At 44.0% G+C, this 16,835-nt stretch overlaps 1 protein-coding gene across 1 annotated transcript in view; it reads right to left on the minus strand.

Annotated features, from left to right (window-relative positions):
- Positions 1-8,318, minus strand: part of LOC146173248 (venom metalloproteinase BumaMPs1-like) — a 32,764-nt gene extending 24,446 nt beyond the window's left edge. The window contains exons 1-6 of the mRNA XM_084584949.1: positions 8,207-8,318; positions 5,817-5,989; positions 3,571-3,663; positions 2,992-3,130; positions 2,543-2,700; positions 55-126 (exon numbers count right to left, since the gene is read on the minus strand). Coding sequence (XP_084441075.1) covers positions 55-126; positions 2,543-2,700; positions 2,992-3,130; positions 3,571-3,663; positions 5,817-5,989; positions 8,207-8,252 — 681 coding nt within the window. The 5' untranslated portion in view covers positions 8,253-8,318. The remainder of the gene's footprint in view (positions 1-54; positions 127-2,542; positions 2,701-2,991; positions 3,131-3,570; positions 3,664-5,816; positions 5,990-8,206) is intronic.
- Between the last annotated feature and the right edge of the window lie 8,517 nt (positions 8,319-16,835).

Here is a 16,835-nt window from a genome sequence, read left to right on the forward strand (position 1 = left end):
TTTAGGGAGAACAAGATTATAAAAATGCTACAGCGGTGTAGGAAAACTGATTACCTGATCCTTCTCAACTCCCACCAGCAAGAACTGTACATTTGGGTTACTCGTGTCTGCATATCTTAAATTCATCTGCGAAGTGACAATGAGAGACGTTTATATGCAGCAGCATCCGTGTAAATTTCTTGATAGCATTATTTCCTTAATACAGCTCCAGGCTCACGAAGGACTACTTCAACAATTCTATACAGGTGCAGAAACTCTTTTCTCTTAACCGTATTGCGGCGAAGCTTTGTATCGTATATTTGCTCATGTTGGAGGCCATCGTTGCGCGGTTTTTTAACTCAGGGACTCGAGATGCCATCGGCTATGTCTCGAATGTTCTCAGCCACACACATTTGCTTCGACATTGCTTGAGATGGTTCTAGTTGCTTCAGGCACATTACATTGAATGTTTCTTGCCTGCTTTATATTGAGTGTGACCGGGATCGGCAAGACTCCTGTTCGGCAGGTGCCAAGCATTCTTACTGCTACCACCGCCTTCTGGTTGAGCTCTGAGAGGAAGAAAATTAGCGCCAATAAAAAGTGCCTTTCGCAATCCATTTGGCTCTTTCATGACTGCCGCCAGCGTAACGTAGCGATATTAATAAGCTGTATTACTTCTAGGGACACCAAAGGTAGATAATGACAGTGTAATCACCGGGCCAATGTTTCTGAGGTATGCTTCCTTCATTCGCTCTCCCTCCTGAAGATGACCTTTATGACATAAAGTAACCGCGGGGACGAATAGCAGTTGGCGTGCATCAGTCAATCGATCAACCAATAAATGAATCAATAAATCAGTGTTTTATCGATAAAACGCGGGTTCTGATTCCAAAGGAAGCACTCTAACCAAGAACGGAGTTTCTTGGTTATACCGTGGAAGAATGTACGCCATGTTTCACAAAAACATCACGCAGAATGGATGTCATGCAGGTGAGCTGAACTACAACGGTAGCAGGTTGTCATGTGCTGCCTCAACCACATGAGGTCTATTGGCCGCGAGATCGACCTAGAAGTGGCCCTAACGTTGCTCCAATAGTGTGGATCAGCAGCCGGCGTCACTCGCAGAAATGCATGCGGCGTTGGTTTGCGCCTAAGTTTACGGGGGGTTTGCTAGCGACAGAAACGTGCCCTCTGCAAATTATGACTGTTTTAGAGTATTCAAAATTTTGAGAAAAAAACATACATTGCCGAATGCTGCTGAAAAGAACAGCGGATTGTGGAAAACAAGGCAAGCAAGCACCCGTTTGTAAGTTTTCTGGCGTCGTTTTGCACGCATTTTTCCCTCTTACGCGCTCTCGGGCCTGATGTTTTCGTTGCGTTAAACTTGTTCCTAGAAGGAATGAAGTTTTATTTTTCTGTTCGTTTTTCGCAGTGTGCTCATGTCTGATAGATATACCGGTGTAAGATCGGCAAATTTAGTGTCAACTACCACGAGCGGATTTCGCCTCGTGAATTGTCACAACAGTGACGCTACGCTGTGAAGAAAATTGCCATTCGAAAAGTACTTTCTGTGGGCAATATACGTACTACTCGTGTGCGTTTCCTCGTCTGCGTCTGTTTTACTAAGACAAAGCCGCGTCGCAAGCTGTCTTCATGGCCGGTGTACGGACACGGCTAAATACTGGACGATAGTTGACGTTCTAGCATCTTTCAAGCCCACATAGATGCAAGGTTCTTGGTGTGACGTGCCTTAAAAATGTAGACACAGCTTGGTTCCCTACTTGGTCCTTGATTGGAAGATTAAGCTGATTAAATATAGCACAACCAGCATATTCATTGTAAATATAAACAGCGCGCACAAGAAGACAAAGGACAAGATAAAAGGAAGACACAGTTCTTTGTCTTCTTGTTCGCGCTATTTAAATTAATATTGAATATGTACCAACTAGCCCCAAAAAGTATCTTGGTAAACACACAGCATATACTGCATGGCGGGTTTTCCACTCACTATAGTTGTAGCTGCATATACTTTGGCTACTAAAAACGTGCGCTGCTGCGAGCTATTACCCAAAAATGCTGCCGATACAGTACAGGAACTCTAACCGCACAGGAGAGCTGAGTGGGCATGTGTAGCGCGCCGAGTGGAGAGAGTACGTTCGCTGAACTACGAGGCGAGTGTTTTTGCAGACAATGTCAGCGATTATGATATGTGACGAAGAGAGAATATGGTAAACGAAGAGAGCATATGATAAATTGTATTGAATAGGCGTTGAATAATGGTAAATTATTAGTGTAATGATTGATGAAAATCCAACTATATTTGGCCTTATGACAGGAAAATTACACACCCGCCAAAGTTTAGCCCTTTCAGCTAATAGTTGTTGTTGAAATGCAAGCCACAAATTTTAGTCTGTGCGAATATGTGTTTAAGCGTTGTAATGAGAAAAGATTACGTCCTGCAACAAATTATCATGCGTGCGTAAGATGCTGACGAAATGTTGCAACAATGGGTAAGTGTCGCCGGTCACATTGTCGGTAGAGAGATATTTCCGTAGTTACTTACAGAGTTCACCAGCACGCAGAGGTACTGTATTAAATCGATGGTTGCTTTGAAGAAACTGAAATGAAGGCTATCAGAAACAATAAACAGTTCTATTGTCACTTGAGGGGGAACGGAGGCACTATGGGCGTTGTAGCTTCTTTGTTCGATTTCCAGAGCATCTACAAAAAGAAAATAGGGCGAAAATGAGACGAATAGCTCAGGCTATACCAACGAATAAAATACCATGGCTATACCCCTAGCTACACCTTCTAGCCTTGTTTTTAAAAGGAACCTTTAAAACAATGAATGAAAAGCGAATAAAAAGAGAGCGAAAATACAGCACTATTTCGGTTTTTATCTGTGCTTCACGGGACGTAGTTTTTGCTTTCTAGTTTAAAATGTTTGAATATGAGGCAGCACTTTTGCTAGGAGCATACGAGTTAATAGTAAAAAAAAAAGCATTGAATTACCTATTCCCCTTGGTGCCACTTCAGTGTCTAGCATTTTCTTCTTCTCAATCTTGTATATCATGTGCGCAATGAGGCCTTCGTCGGATCTCTCCATCTCAAGCATTGGCTGAATTCTGTGTTCAGGCCCCACGACGCCTTCCTAAGACAAGAAGGAGATATTTTATGGCACTGTGTTATTCAACCTTACATAGTGAGTGAATCAGGTGAGATATTTTGGTGTGTTATGATAATGTACTATCATAAGTTTTTGTTTATTGTCTAGACATAGCCCCTGCTGTGATGCAATGGTTAGGGTGCTCGTCTTCTGTGCCCAAGGAGGTGGGATCGGATCCTCGTCGCGGCAGCTGCTTTTCGATACAGGCAAAAAGCTGGGCTCCCGTATACCCGGTGATATCAGAGCACGTTAGGTGGTAGAAATTTTCACAGTTCTCCACTACGGCGCCTCTCATATCCTGAGTCGCTTTCAGAAGTTAAACCCCAAAACAAAAATTACCGAGGCATGTTTTCTAAACAAAATTAACGAAAATGCATAAACGGTTAGCCGTTTATAGGCCCAAGGCGAAGAACAAAGGCACTCACGACTTCGACGCCGTTCTCCTTCTGCATCACGTATATGGTTGCGAACTGCCTTTCATCTTCATGCAGATTTCTGTCGATTTCTTCCCCTTTGAACTGCGAAAGAAGGTTTCGTTGTTTAAGCAAGATTTACAATGAACGATATGCTAATGTATTTCCCTTGCCTTGAGTGTTGACAGTAAAAAAGGTGAGCTGCTGTAAAAAAAAAAAAAAAGTTACGATAAGTGAAATTTTTGTGGCATACATGCGCGACTATTACCTTTATAATGGTATGCTACATCACTGTGTTCTCGCTTATGGAAAGAAATATATGCTGGCTTCGGCATAAATCATTATATTCTTAAACCGGTTAGTACCGGTTCTCGCCACCTGCCAAACTGCACCCGAAAGACGGAGGCTCTTATTTTCTCGGCGCCATGAGGCTTCCAACGAAGGGTGGTGAGTGGCCCAGTGTGTGCGATCGACATCTCGTTCTTCAACATGAAAGGAGCTGCCAGATTTGGCAGCTTATTCCCGCGCATCCGTGTCACGTGATCTATAACATCGCACAACCGGCCGCATTACCTGTAAACTACAATCTTCCAAATTCATGCTGGTGATTTTTCGAGGCTACAAGATTTCGAACTGTGTATTCAAGGACCCCGGTGTGTTCGATTCCTGCCTCACCCTTTCATATGAAAGCAGAGCCCCGAGCTGATAGCTAACTCATTCTAACTCTACCACATCACGTGATCTCATGACGTCTCATAACCGGTAGGCCAAACAGTGACTATCCATGTCCCCTGCCAAATACCACCTGCCGGAGGCATTCTCTTCATTTTTTCGAGGCCGCGAGGCTGCCACCACCGGATGTTTTTTTGTCACAGTGGAGTACTAATGTCCTCGCGATAATCGACTGTGATTTTTGTGATTTATAAGTGTGCGGCGCCGGACAGTTATTTTTTTTTTTCAGATGGCGTACTAACGCCCTCGTGGTCAGGTCAACATTCTTACCAACAGCGGATAGTAAAAGCATCACGTGAACTGTCAGAACTGTGAACTGCCGCTCTCCTACGTACAGATGCAAATAGAGTGAAATTTCATTGTAACTATGAAGGATGAACAGGCCGATTGGTGCCGCTTTGAGGCTTTTCTCCGAAATTTTCTGCACTAAGCGAAACCAGGTGGAATAAGCAAGAAATAGTTTACAATCGCAGCTTACATATTGCCTCCGCTCTGTGTGCGCGTCATCTTGTCTTTTCTCGTCCTATCTTATTCGCACTATTTGAAATTTGCTGACAGCCTCATGTTGCCTCGTTTTGACACAATAGCTGTTTACTTAGAGTGCCTAGCAAAAGCAGTGGAAACGTCCTAGTTGTGAGATATTGTACAGAAATAATTTGCCAAGCCAGCACATGCATTTTTTTTTGAGTAATTTGTTTCCTTGTAGCTCTGCTTTTTCTCATACCATACAGGAACACTGCATAAAGTGACCGGTTATTTTCGCATGCATAGCGGTCTACAGCATGGTCAAAAATGATTCAGAATGATCCTTGTTTCGTGGAGACCCCACAAGCCACATCTACACTAGTATTAACGTAAATATATCCGGCGTTGCATGACACAAATATGAAAGCAAACTATTGTGCGTGTGAAGACAAAACCAACTTGTGATAATTAATGATCATCACATATCTAGAGCAAACGTGTTGTTTATTTCATACCGGATAGCCAGGCGATCAGTTTAAGTTGCTGAAAAAGGCGCTCTAAATTGGCACGAAGTATCACTTTATTCTTAACGTTATTACTTTGCAGAACGCGCTTGTACCCGAAATAACGTCAGGAGTTCGGCCTTGTTAACGGCTAATAAGGGCTCATTTGAGCACTGAATTTTCTATTTGTGGTATACTCACGCAGGTACATGAGACTTTAAGACATTTGTGAAAACGCAGAAAAGAAAAAAATTGCAGTGAAGTCGTCACAAATGGTTTTTCTTCTATACCATGTGCTCTCTTCGTTACGTGTTTTCAGCATAACTGAAAACTTTCGCTGCACCTGTTGATACGATATCCATTGCGTTGAATAAGATGTAAGTGGAAATTGAATACGTCCTGTATGAAAATTTGGGAGCGTGGTAATTACCCTCCAGGGGTCAAAATCTACCGGGACTCATCGACTGCGATGTAGTACATACATCGATTTTTAGGTGCAGCTTTAGTACGCAAAATGTTGGATTAAATATATTCCTAGTGTTTGAATAAGACACTTACGAAGTGAGTCACGTCACGCCCATCCACGTTTTCTAGGACGCGAAACTCGCGCGCCGCCACGGATGTCTTCCTGAGGTTCAGCGTCAGGTCGTCGTGCAGGTGCAGCACCATTCGTCCATCGGGAGAGCGTTCCTGCAGGAGGCGGGGGTAAACCAGTCGGGACTGGGGTGCTCCTACGAAGGGAAGCGAGGTCAGCTGATTTATTTCCCGATTTCGTAAAAATGACGTGTAAATTTATCTTGGCGTCTTCTGTTTGTGTTAAAGCTCTAATGAGTGCACGTCGCAAAAAGGAAAAATCTTATGATATTAAGCATGAGATAACTTCCCATGCAAGTCGTGCTCAGGAGCTCTATTGCTGTAAAATATGAGATGCGAAATAATGAGAATATATTTTTGGTATTTGAAAGTGTTCACTGAAACAAATAAGGTAAGAGCCAGGACAAGAACTTTAACTGCAGTATGCATACATTTTCTTTTCTCGTTTGAATATCATGCCTCCAGTAGTGGAAGTTCATGTCGACACTTGTATAGCCTTAGATAGGAGCAAGCGTCTTGAAAGCGCTGGGCTCACTGAGACTTTGGCAATGTTGGAGCGTACGGCACGCACAAAAATCGCAGGCTCAAGAACTTTTCCATACAATGCGGTGGGCTGCCTTAGCCGTAGCTCTTGAACGATTTCCCTTAGATGGGTGTATGAACCAACCCATTAAATTAAGTCTGGCAAAGACACAGAAAGAAATGACTTCAGAATGATGTGTTATATTTGACCTCGCCCTTGCGTGCAACATGGCAAAGTTGTGAATAGATGCCATACACGCAGCCCACACACAAATATCTCATTCTGCGTATTTATGCAAAAACAAGAAGTTATGGATTGATAAAAATTTAGGTCATATGCTGAGTCGCTGCAATATCAATCTGGCTGCGCTGAAGTTCCTCTCGCTGCTCTAACTTGTAGCTGTAATGCTTAATACGTTCTTAACAGGAACAATGCGGCTCCTTTGCTTCTCCAAAACTGCGCTAGCCCAAACTCTGAGCAAGATGTTGATCTTGTGGTCAAATGCTAGAAGGGCTCGTATCGCTCAATGTGTGCCCCTCACTCATGATATGTGCCTTTTACGACGCAGACAAAGCGGTGCCGTTGCATTGTCTGGACGAAGAAGCAAGAGGCAACTCAAGCTACGCTGATGTTTTGACTATTATTTCCCGTTTCCACCGAGGCTACGTTAAGGTCAGGAGCATGCCACAACAGACACGCGTATGACAGTCGAGAGCCTGGCACGGATCTCAAAAAAGGTATCTGAACATCTACAGCTGTGTTGCCGAAGTGGGAGACGAGAAAGGTGAAGCTAATTGCGGAGAATCGGCCGTTCTTTCCGATCACTGAGGCCAGCGAAATTCAGTATACGGAGAAAACGCGTGGAGCTAACGGGGATCAACGTCGAGGAGAGAACGCTATATCTCTCGCGCTCGTAGGAAGCAGGAAAGCAAAATGTCGAGATTTGCATGCTATACGTCTAGCTACCACTGCAATATTCGCTTTTTCGCAAAAGTTGCGTTTGGTCAGGATTGGGGAGGTGTGCCCGGCCCACCTGAGACAATTTATCCTAGCCATAGCCCTGCCTGAAGCAGGAGGATTCCGTGCAGCCCTAGCCTTGCACAACGGCCGGGACGGCTATGGCTTTAAAATTTTTAGAGCTCTTAAATTTACACTGGCTGGTATTCAAGTTGAAAGTCGGTCAACCAGGCCATATCCTTTCCTTTACAATTCGGCCTCAATTATTTCACTTTTATTTGAGCTGCTCCACAGTTCTTATTAATGCAGCACTAGCTGTACTATAATTGGAGCGTAGGAACTGCAATTTTTTTTTTTTTTTCTGTGGGAAATAAGCACGCCATTCGCCATGATATCTCTTTCCTGCTCTTTTAGAAAACAAAACATTGTTCTATGAGAGTTGCATTTGTTCAGAACTTTTTGTACCGACATGTAACTTATTCGTGAGGCACCTTTCGCGCCTTGTTAAAGCGACAACCGTCCCCTCCCCCCCCCCTACTGAAAAACCAAAAGTTCTACGTGGCAGTAACCTCATAAAATCTCATCTAATCGCATAGACTCTCATACGGCTCACATAATTATCATAAAATTCGTACATAATTTGTGATAATGTACAAGAAGCTATGAGACCTTTTGCAATTATATGCGATTTGCATGTGATTTCTTATGTGAATTGAGTGAGATTGCGTGAGAAAATGTGAGGTTATTGCCTCATACAATTTTTTCAGTAGGCCACCCCAAGGTGATTGTGTTTGAGCGATGCAATAAAAAATAATAGTTGACATCCTCCAAAAAGATAAGAAGTCAGATTGAGAATCAAAGCGACGATTCTTACCTTCTACCGCAAGGAGGAGGACTGTGATAACCGTGAGTCCAATCATCTTCAGCGACCCTTTGAGCACAATAATGCCACAGGCCGCTTTTTCTTATATTGTTTCTGCGGCACGCCTGTAGACAAGTGAAAGACCTTTTGATCGAGCACTTTCTGCGCAATTTTTTTGCTGGAGCCAGCAGCCCGCAGACAACGGTGAGCATGAAACGCAGCCGCTAAGATTTTGTGATATGTTATCGCACTGACGGCTTACACCTTTTCTGACCTTTTTTTACTGTGGCGCTGTGGACGGGCACGCTTTCAACAAATGCTCTTGACAGTTTGTTTGCGTGAAGTTGATTTATTACTCATTGGAAGTTATCTTACACATGGTGCTTCACTGCTCCGTCACCAGGACGCCTGGTGACGGAGCAGTGAAGCACCATGTGTAAGATAAGATAACCAGGCGTCCTGGTTACGGAGGTTGTCGTTTGTGGTTTAGATTAACCGCTGGCGGTGAGGCTTATAAGGCGTAGCTTGGCGCGTCTTCATAGGCCCTGTCTAGAATTAAGTGAACAGCTAGATTAGTTTTCACGTTAAGTAACTTCAATATTTAGGCTGGTTCCACGGGACGTGAGGACGAGAGTACACCGCATTAGAATGACTATAATTAAACGGAGGACGAATTCGCTAGAATTCGCTTCTTGACTGGCTTGCAATAAAAGCTTATAATTACTCATTTGTGCGCTGCCTTCGTCCCTAAATGACCTCGAACTTGCAGGCGTAGCCAAATTAATACGGAGCACGTTTCTAAGCCTAAAATTTCTCACACATTTCATGCGAAGAAGTGAGCTACCAACAGTATGTTTTAATACACACACAGAATTCGTGAATCTCGCTGCGCACGGAGTCAATTGCGCAAATTGACCTAGTTTTGTTGCTGCCGGGACCGTAAATACATGATGTCGCCGTATTTAATATGTATCGCGGTAGTTTTTATAGAGTTGTAAACAGCATTTTGATTCCTTTTCCACGAATGAAAAAAAAGTTAAGCTAAAAACGATTTTGCACATTAAAACTAGACCTACATTAAGATATTTGATGCCTGTAGAGTTGCGAGACATTATACAGCCAGGATATAGTATCCAAGCTGCAATATGGCTAATTATGCTTTACCAAGGTTTGAAGAAACCCTCAGTTCGTCCCAACGACAATCAGGGGAATGCTGTTGGGATTATTAACAAGTGTTGCAACGCAAAATGCGAACCGTAAGATGCTTGTATTGGTTAAACCGCTCGCCTATCCGCGCTAAAATTTTGCACACAGATGGCGTACAACAGTCCAACGTTTTATTTAGCAGTTTTGAAAGATGCACTTGCTTGGTTCGATCATAATTCGAAATCCGCGTCTGCTGCATCACGAGTGACTCAGAAGGAGGCACCTTTTTTTCTGAATGGACAGAGATGAAAAATATTTTTAGTGACAACTTTCCTCTCGTGGTTCCTTGTATATGGAGGAGGTCAAAAACTGAACAGCATGCATTGATGCATGCTTTCCTGCAGTGGAACAATGTAAGCCTAGCGTGGCGGAGTTTTGGAAGAGATAACGCGCCATTGAACTGGTGCGTTTGTCACGTCAACATGACGCTCCGGAATCATGGAACGTTCTCTACTCAATGAAAAAGTCCAGCTTCCGCGGACTGCGTCCGCTTAACCTTCCTCTCAGCCTCAGAGTGGAAGCTACGACAAGTCACAACAAGACCAAAGTTATATCGTTGTATAGCTTGTGTGTGGTACAATGGCAATAGAAGTATTATATCGTTGGATAATGCTAAGTACGTCGCTGAAGCATTTGAACAGCAGACTTCTTTTCATTTTTTTTGTCGCTTAAGAACCGGTTTTTTGCGGTTCTTTCAGTGACACAGGAGGAGACTGACGTTTGTGAAACAAATTAGTGTGCTGTATATTTATATCACACCCCTTCTCATCACATGGTTACCCACCCACGACCCTCTTTCTTCTTTTTTCCTTATCTCGCGCAGAGTAGCAGGCCAGATGCTTTGCTTTCTGGCCAACCTGTTTTGTTTTTCGTTCAATAATCATATCCGATCGCGCTTATTTCGCATGCTAGCAAGGTGATGTTAAAAATCCTGCAAGGCAGGCTGCAGCAGTATGTGGATCGGGAGCTTCCGGACGTGCAAGCTGGGTTTCGCAAGGGCAGAGGAACTAGAGACCAAATTGCCAACCTTCGCTGGATCATGGAAAAAGCAAGAGAGTTCCAGAAACCCATTTACTTCTGCTTTATTGATTATGCAAAAGCGTTTGACTGCGTAGATCACAGCAGATTGTGGCAAGCTCTCCAAGAGATGGGAGTTCCAATTCACCTCATCTGTCTCCTCAGGAACCTTTATGAAGGGCAAGAGGCCACAGTCAGAACTGGGCATGGTCTTACTGATTGGTTTCCGATTGAGAAAGGGGTGAGGCAAGGCTGCATACTGTCGCCCTGCCTATTTAACCTATATGCAGAGTGCATCATGAGGAAGGCTGGTCTGGACGAGTCATCAGCTGGAGTGAAGATTGCTGGAAAACGTATCAACAACCTTAGATATGCGGATGATACCACTTTAATGGCAGAAAGTGAAGTGGAACTCAAGAGACTTCTGATGCGCGTACAAGAAGAGAGTGAGAAGTTTGGGCTTAAACTGAACATTAAAAAGACGAAGATCATGGCGTCTTGCCCTATCAAGTCCTGGAGCATCAATGGACAAGAAGTGGAAGCTGTGACAGATTTTCTGTTCTTGGGAGCCAAGATTACCTCGGAAGGAGACTGCAGCCATGAAATTAGGAGACGCCTGCTTCTGGGAAAGAGAGCAATGGTTAGCCTTGACCGCCTAGTAAAGAGCAGAGACATTAGTCTGCCAACCAAGATCCGTATAACCCGTGCTATGGTCTTTCCAGTTGTGATGTATGGATGCGAGAGTTGGACTGTGAAAAAGGCTGACCGCCGAAGAATTGACGCGTTTGAATTGTGGTGCTGGCGAAGACTCTTAAGAGTTCCTTGGACTGCCAGAAGATCAAATCAGTCGATATTGTCGACCATAAACCCTGACTGCTCATTGGAGGGCCAAATTCTAAAGTTAAAGCTCAGCTACTTTGGTCATCTGATGAGAAGAGAGGAGTCGCTGGAGAAAGATTTGATGTTGGGAAAGGTTGAGGGTCGCCGGAGAAGGGGTAGGCAGCGAACGCGATGGTTAGATGGCATTCTCGAGGCATTGCAGATGAAGCTATGTGATGTTAAGAAGATAGTGAGAGACCGGAAAGCGTGGCGTGACATGGTCCATAGGGTCACGAAGAGTCGGACACGACTGAACGCCTGAACTGAAACTGAATCATATCCGTCCGTCCGTCCTTCCGTCTGTCCTTTCGTCCGTCCTTTCGTCTGTCCTTTCGTCCGTCCGTCCGTCCGTCCGTCCGTCCGTCCGTCCGTCCGTCCGTCCGTCCGTCCGTCCGTCCGTCCGTCCGTCCGTCCGTTCGTCCGTCCGTCCGTCCGTCCGTTCGTTCGTTCGTTCGTTCGTTCGTTCGTTCGTTCGTTCGTTCGTTCGTTCGTTCGTTCGTTCATTCATTCATTCATTCATTCATTCATTCATTCATTCATTCATTCATTCATTCATTCATTCATTCATTCATTCATTCATTCATTCATTCATTCATGCGCCTCGTTAGATAGCTTATCGAGTGCAATAAAGATTTAATAATTACATATGCTAACCAAATACAGTTGACTGGTATATCTGAATCAAATTCAAATTTAAGCTGCGACATCAAATCCAATATCTTTCTTGTGTTCTGTATAACGGCACTGGGCTAATTTTTCGCCCAAATATTTGCATCTGCTTAGTTATTTGATCAAAGTTTAAACTTTAAGAAACAAAGTTAAGTCATATATTATTTAAAAGGTCTCGGCAAGTAGAATCCAGAAATAATCGTCAAATGACGCGAAACCGTGCAAAACCAATATATCGCTCATATAACATGCTAGAACCATGGTTAAACCGTTGCCATTTGTTTCATTGGTATGTTGAAAAATGAAAATGCTGCATTGCTATCGGTAAATCTCACGTTGCACTGAGATAACAGTCCTGTAAATTTGTATTGTTTTTTAACGCTCATATGTTTCCTCACTGACAATTGCTGTTAACGCGGAGGTGTGCTCATGCCTGGTGCAGTGCTCCCACTATATCCCGCGTCGCGCTTTTGAGGGTGGGATTGTTGGGCAGAAATGCGCGCAGCTTTCCAATTGCTTGCGGATGTGTCACTTGCCGGGCGAGATTTTGGCTCGCTGATCATGTACACCAGGAGTGGTATTCAAATGTACAGATGTGCTAGAGGGAGGTTAGTACAAAATATACAGAAGTCGATGACATCTATCTGCTCTTCTGAGTTATTTCTTTTGATGTTTATTGGTGTAGAGAACTGACTTACTCTTCTGGAAATAGATCCTAATTTTCGGGCTTTCGGAAAGTCAACCATCACCAAAATTTGCATTCGACTCGCCCGACTTTATGTTTCGCAAAGATGCACACTACGCATCACGTTCGGTAAATAAAGGAAGTGCAGATGTGCGGCCACTTCGAGAGAAAAGATTTTGGTTACGTATCCCCAACAAAGACCAGCACAGAAAGCGCGTTGCTTTATTTCGGTTACAAAAGGCATATGTTTTGTCACAAAAGGGCGATGCTAAATAAATCATTTTAAGACAGAGAAAGAGAAAGGTGTGGTTTGTGGGGTTTAACGTCCCAAAGCGACTCGCGCTATGAGAGACGCCGTGGTGGAGGACTCCGGTAATTTCGACCACCTGGGGTTCTTTAACGTGCACTGACATCGCACAGCACACGGGCGCTTTGCCTTTCGCCTCCATCGAAAAGCAGCATCCGAAGCCAGAATTTGGTGCCGCATCCTTGGAAAAGTAGTCGAGTGCCGTAACCACCGCGCCACCCCGGTGGGGTGAAAAAGAGAAAGGATCGTCGTCACCAGTTGTCATGGCCTCTTCTCGATGACCTGTGGTGATGTAACAAAGGCGGTTTGACGCAGGAACGCTAGTGAGAAAGTCTTCACAGTAACTTGATACAGGAGGGCTTCTCTGCAAATAGAAAAGGCTTTTTTTAACTTATTTAATGCCGAGAACAGCTTTCTTTTCAAGTAAGCAGATTTTGACAACACATTTTCATTTTGCCAGTCGTTTATGATCACTCACTATGCATATATCGCAACTGCAGCGAAATACATAATTTTTGGAAGAAAATTAGTCTTAGTCACGCATGCCCCTAACGGCGCATGATATCTACATTGTGGGTTATATAACCGAAGGTGTTAACTTTTTCACTCAGCTGTCTCTAGTGATATTTGATAAGTTTTTATACCTGACTGTTCGCGATTTTGTCGCCATGTCATCGAATATACATTGAGGTACATGTAATTGTTCAGTGCACATTTTGCCATTCCCTACCTTGTTCTTGTTTTTTGTGATTCTTTGGAGATGCGCGTCACCTGCTGTGTATCGCTTTGACATCCACATTTTTCCTATATGTGCCATTTATGGCCAACGTTTTCAATCAAGGAGATAGGTAACTGACACAGTTGCCGCAAATAAATCAAGCATTCATAACTAGAGCTCGTGGGCTTTTGAACATGGCGCTACTTCAGCGGTCAGTAAAAGAAATAAGAGCTTGGTACAGGGCCATTAACTATTAGCCGGAACATACGGTCAAGTGGTCGTATGTTAAAAAGCCCATTGTGGGAAATGGCGCTGTGCACTGAAGCGAAGTAACAGGACGTGCAAAGCAGCGCATCCAGGTCCGCTGTGCGTGATCCCCCTTCCATCGGTGAGCAGCTGCCACAGACATAGGCGCACTGCGAAGCGGGCGACCACATAATCACGTGTTCCCACTAAGGGTGGACACAGCTGTAAGCGTATTTCTTTTATGGTCAGGCACCTTGGCAGCCTTTGTTTCTTTGCCTTACCGCCATTGGGGACTGCTAGTTTCTGACGTATCTAGATATAAAAATTTTCAGCAATAAGCTACTGCACTCAGTAACGCTAAATTGGAGCGCAATAGTTGCATTATATGTGAATCATTGACGAATACTAGCGGAGCAATTAGTATTGAACTGCGGCGATGCTTGCCGGGGGCTACAAGCCGATCGGACGGCGCTTTTTGTAACAGCTGCCGTAGACAAACAGAATAAGTGCAACTCCTCTCTTGCTTACCCTTATTCCATCCCGCACCCTCATCTTCCGCTTTCCTCATTAGGCTTTCGTCTTGCCCTTCTCCTCCGCGTTTCTCCCCATGCAGGCACCATGTCTTCCATCCTCACTTTCTTTTTCGCGCTTTCTTCGCTTTTCTGTCCTACTCGCACTTTATTTTATTATGGCAGGTTTCGTCAAGGTCATCGGGTGGGACAATTTGACCTTGGTACGAAGAACTTTCAGTTCGTTTAAAAAAGGCTGCTTAACATTCGGTCGGGCAATTACCGAAAGACCATCACTCGGCATGGAGATTGACACAAAAGGCAACCACGTCAAGAAAGCCCTCGCTCTGCTTCTTGGTTTAAAAGGGTTAAATGTCCGAATTTCGAATTTTTCAACCTCCTCCCCATTCACTACACGCAAACTGATTGCTAGAATTCTCGCAATGCATAATGCTGATCGAAATCAGATCAAAAGGCTTTGAACAAATTACTTTTCCTGCATAGCGATGGCTCATTTCGAGCAGCTCATGCAGCTCAAGTTATGATGTTCAAACAGGTGGTCGTACGTATATACGATACCTCTGCTTTAGCCTTTAGTATTACATTGTCTTTGTCCGAACTGTTTCCCAGCTGTTATGTATGGCTACGGCGACATGTTACCCTTTACTAGTAAATATCATGAAAGAAAAGGCACCGGAAAATTAAAGGTTGGATTCGCGTTGCCTACGTTTTCTGCGTCAAAAATAACGTTGAAGAGGTCATATTCTTCACATATAACTCAGCTCTTGTGCACGTCTGCAGTGCAGTCAAGTAGATAGGCATGAAAGGATATATGAGCGGTGATTTCACGTGCATGTCTTGATGAATTTGAGAAATGCTTGATACAATGCATTGTGAGCGCGCTTAAGACATCATAGCCACCTTATTTTTGCTCGCGTGTTTTACTTCGTGTAGGTTAATGCAGCATCACTTCTAGAAAGCCGAGCGCCCTAGTTTCGCCCTTCTATGCATGAAGCCTCAGCCGAGCTCACTGATATGCTCTGCCATAGAAACAAACGTCTGGCATGACAAAAGAGTTATAGTATGCCTTGAGTTCCTTGCAATCACTTACCATGACTCATCATAACTACTGCGACAAAAATAATGTAACATGAAATGCCAGTCATCGCAGCATAATGGGTAACGTGCCCCTCTGATGATTTCAGGGGATATGATTCGAGTCCTGTCCCGTTCAATTTGAGTCCATTTCCTTTCCGGGTGAATTACTTTCGGTTACTGGAACCGTGTGTACCTGTGCGGACAAAAGCGAACGGTACACGCTATTTGCTACGAAAAAGTTTCACGCGTTTCATAATTTTAAAAGTTTCATAATTAAAGCTGGCAGCTGTGGTATATGGGAGCCGGCAGTAGACACCAGTGCGCTTTTACTATAGGACATAAGATTTCTTATCTCAAATACAGAAGGCGTGTTCGTAATTGAAACAGAGAAGCGTGCTTACTTATGTCCGCACCTGTACGTACCGGATTCTTAGTTCTTTCATCGTGGTGTGGACCGACCCACTGACTGACAGAGGAAGTTGAAAACATAACCGTTAAATTGATTTGTGCATTAAAACATGAATGTACTACCGATTGAAACCACCTCAGAGCTTTTAAGAGTCATGTGACCTAGTCTGCAATATTTTTCTCGTTCGCTAGAGGTAAATATTTAGTGTAACTTTATAATTACCGGCTTTAGAAACGACGCTATTCCCGCGGAGTTTTAAATCGCCTTTAGCAACGGCTAACTAAAACGTTTCCATCAAAGTATGATTCACGTAGCTTAAATGTCAAGTGGGCGTCTTTCTCTCCCTCTTCTTTTTTCTTCCCTATTTTCTCTTTTGTCCGCACGAGACAGCGGAGGTGTCTCAGCTACAGAGCCAGTAGCAGGCCCGTGCATTTTCCTTTCCTTCTTCCTACAGCCACAACAACAAATGACAAGTGACCAGCCCGATATTTCTATAGCCCAGTGCTCGCGCAAAGCTTCATCGGTGAGAGCTCTGAAGATAATAATATTAATTGGTTCACAGAAAAGGAAAGGCGCAGTATCGGTCACACTTGTTATGGGACACCTGAATCTCACCCCAAGGAATGGGAAAAAGTTGGTAGTGAAAGTGGAAAGAGAGAATGAGGTGCTGTAGTGGAAGGATAAGAGGTAATTTCGACCACCTGGGGATCTTAAACGGGCACTGACATCTCACAGCACACGGACGCCTCTCCGCTTCACCTCCATCGAAACACAGCTGCCAGTGGTCGAGATCGAAACCGGGTTCTTCGGCACAGTAGTCGGGCGTCTTACCACTGCAAAACTGCGACGGGGCAAGAGCGCTAAAGAGAAACCAGGCGAGTCTCAGAAAAGTAAATTT

Source organism: Amblyomma maculatum, chromosome 11 (genome assembly GCF_055883805.1).
Source record: "Amblyomma maculatum isolate TAMU_Amacu chromosome 11, ASM5588380v1, whole genome shotgun sequence".
Lineage (NCBI taxonomy): Eukaryota > Metazoa > Arthropoda > Arachnida > Ixodida > Ixodidae > Amblyomma > Amblyomma maculatum.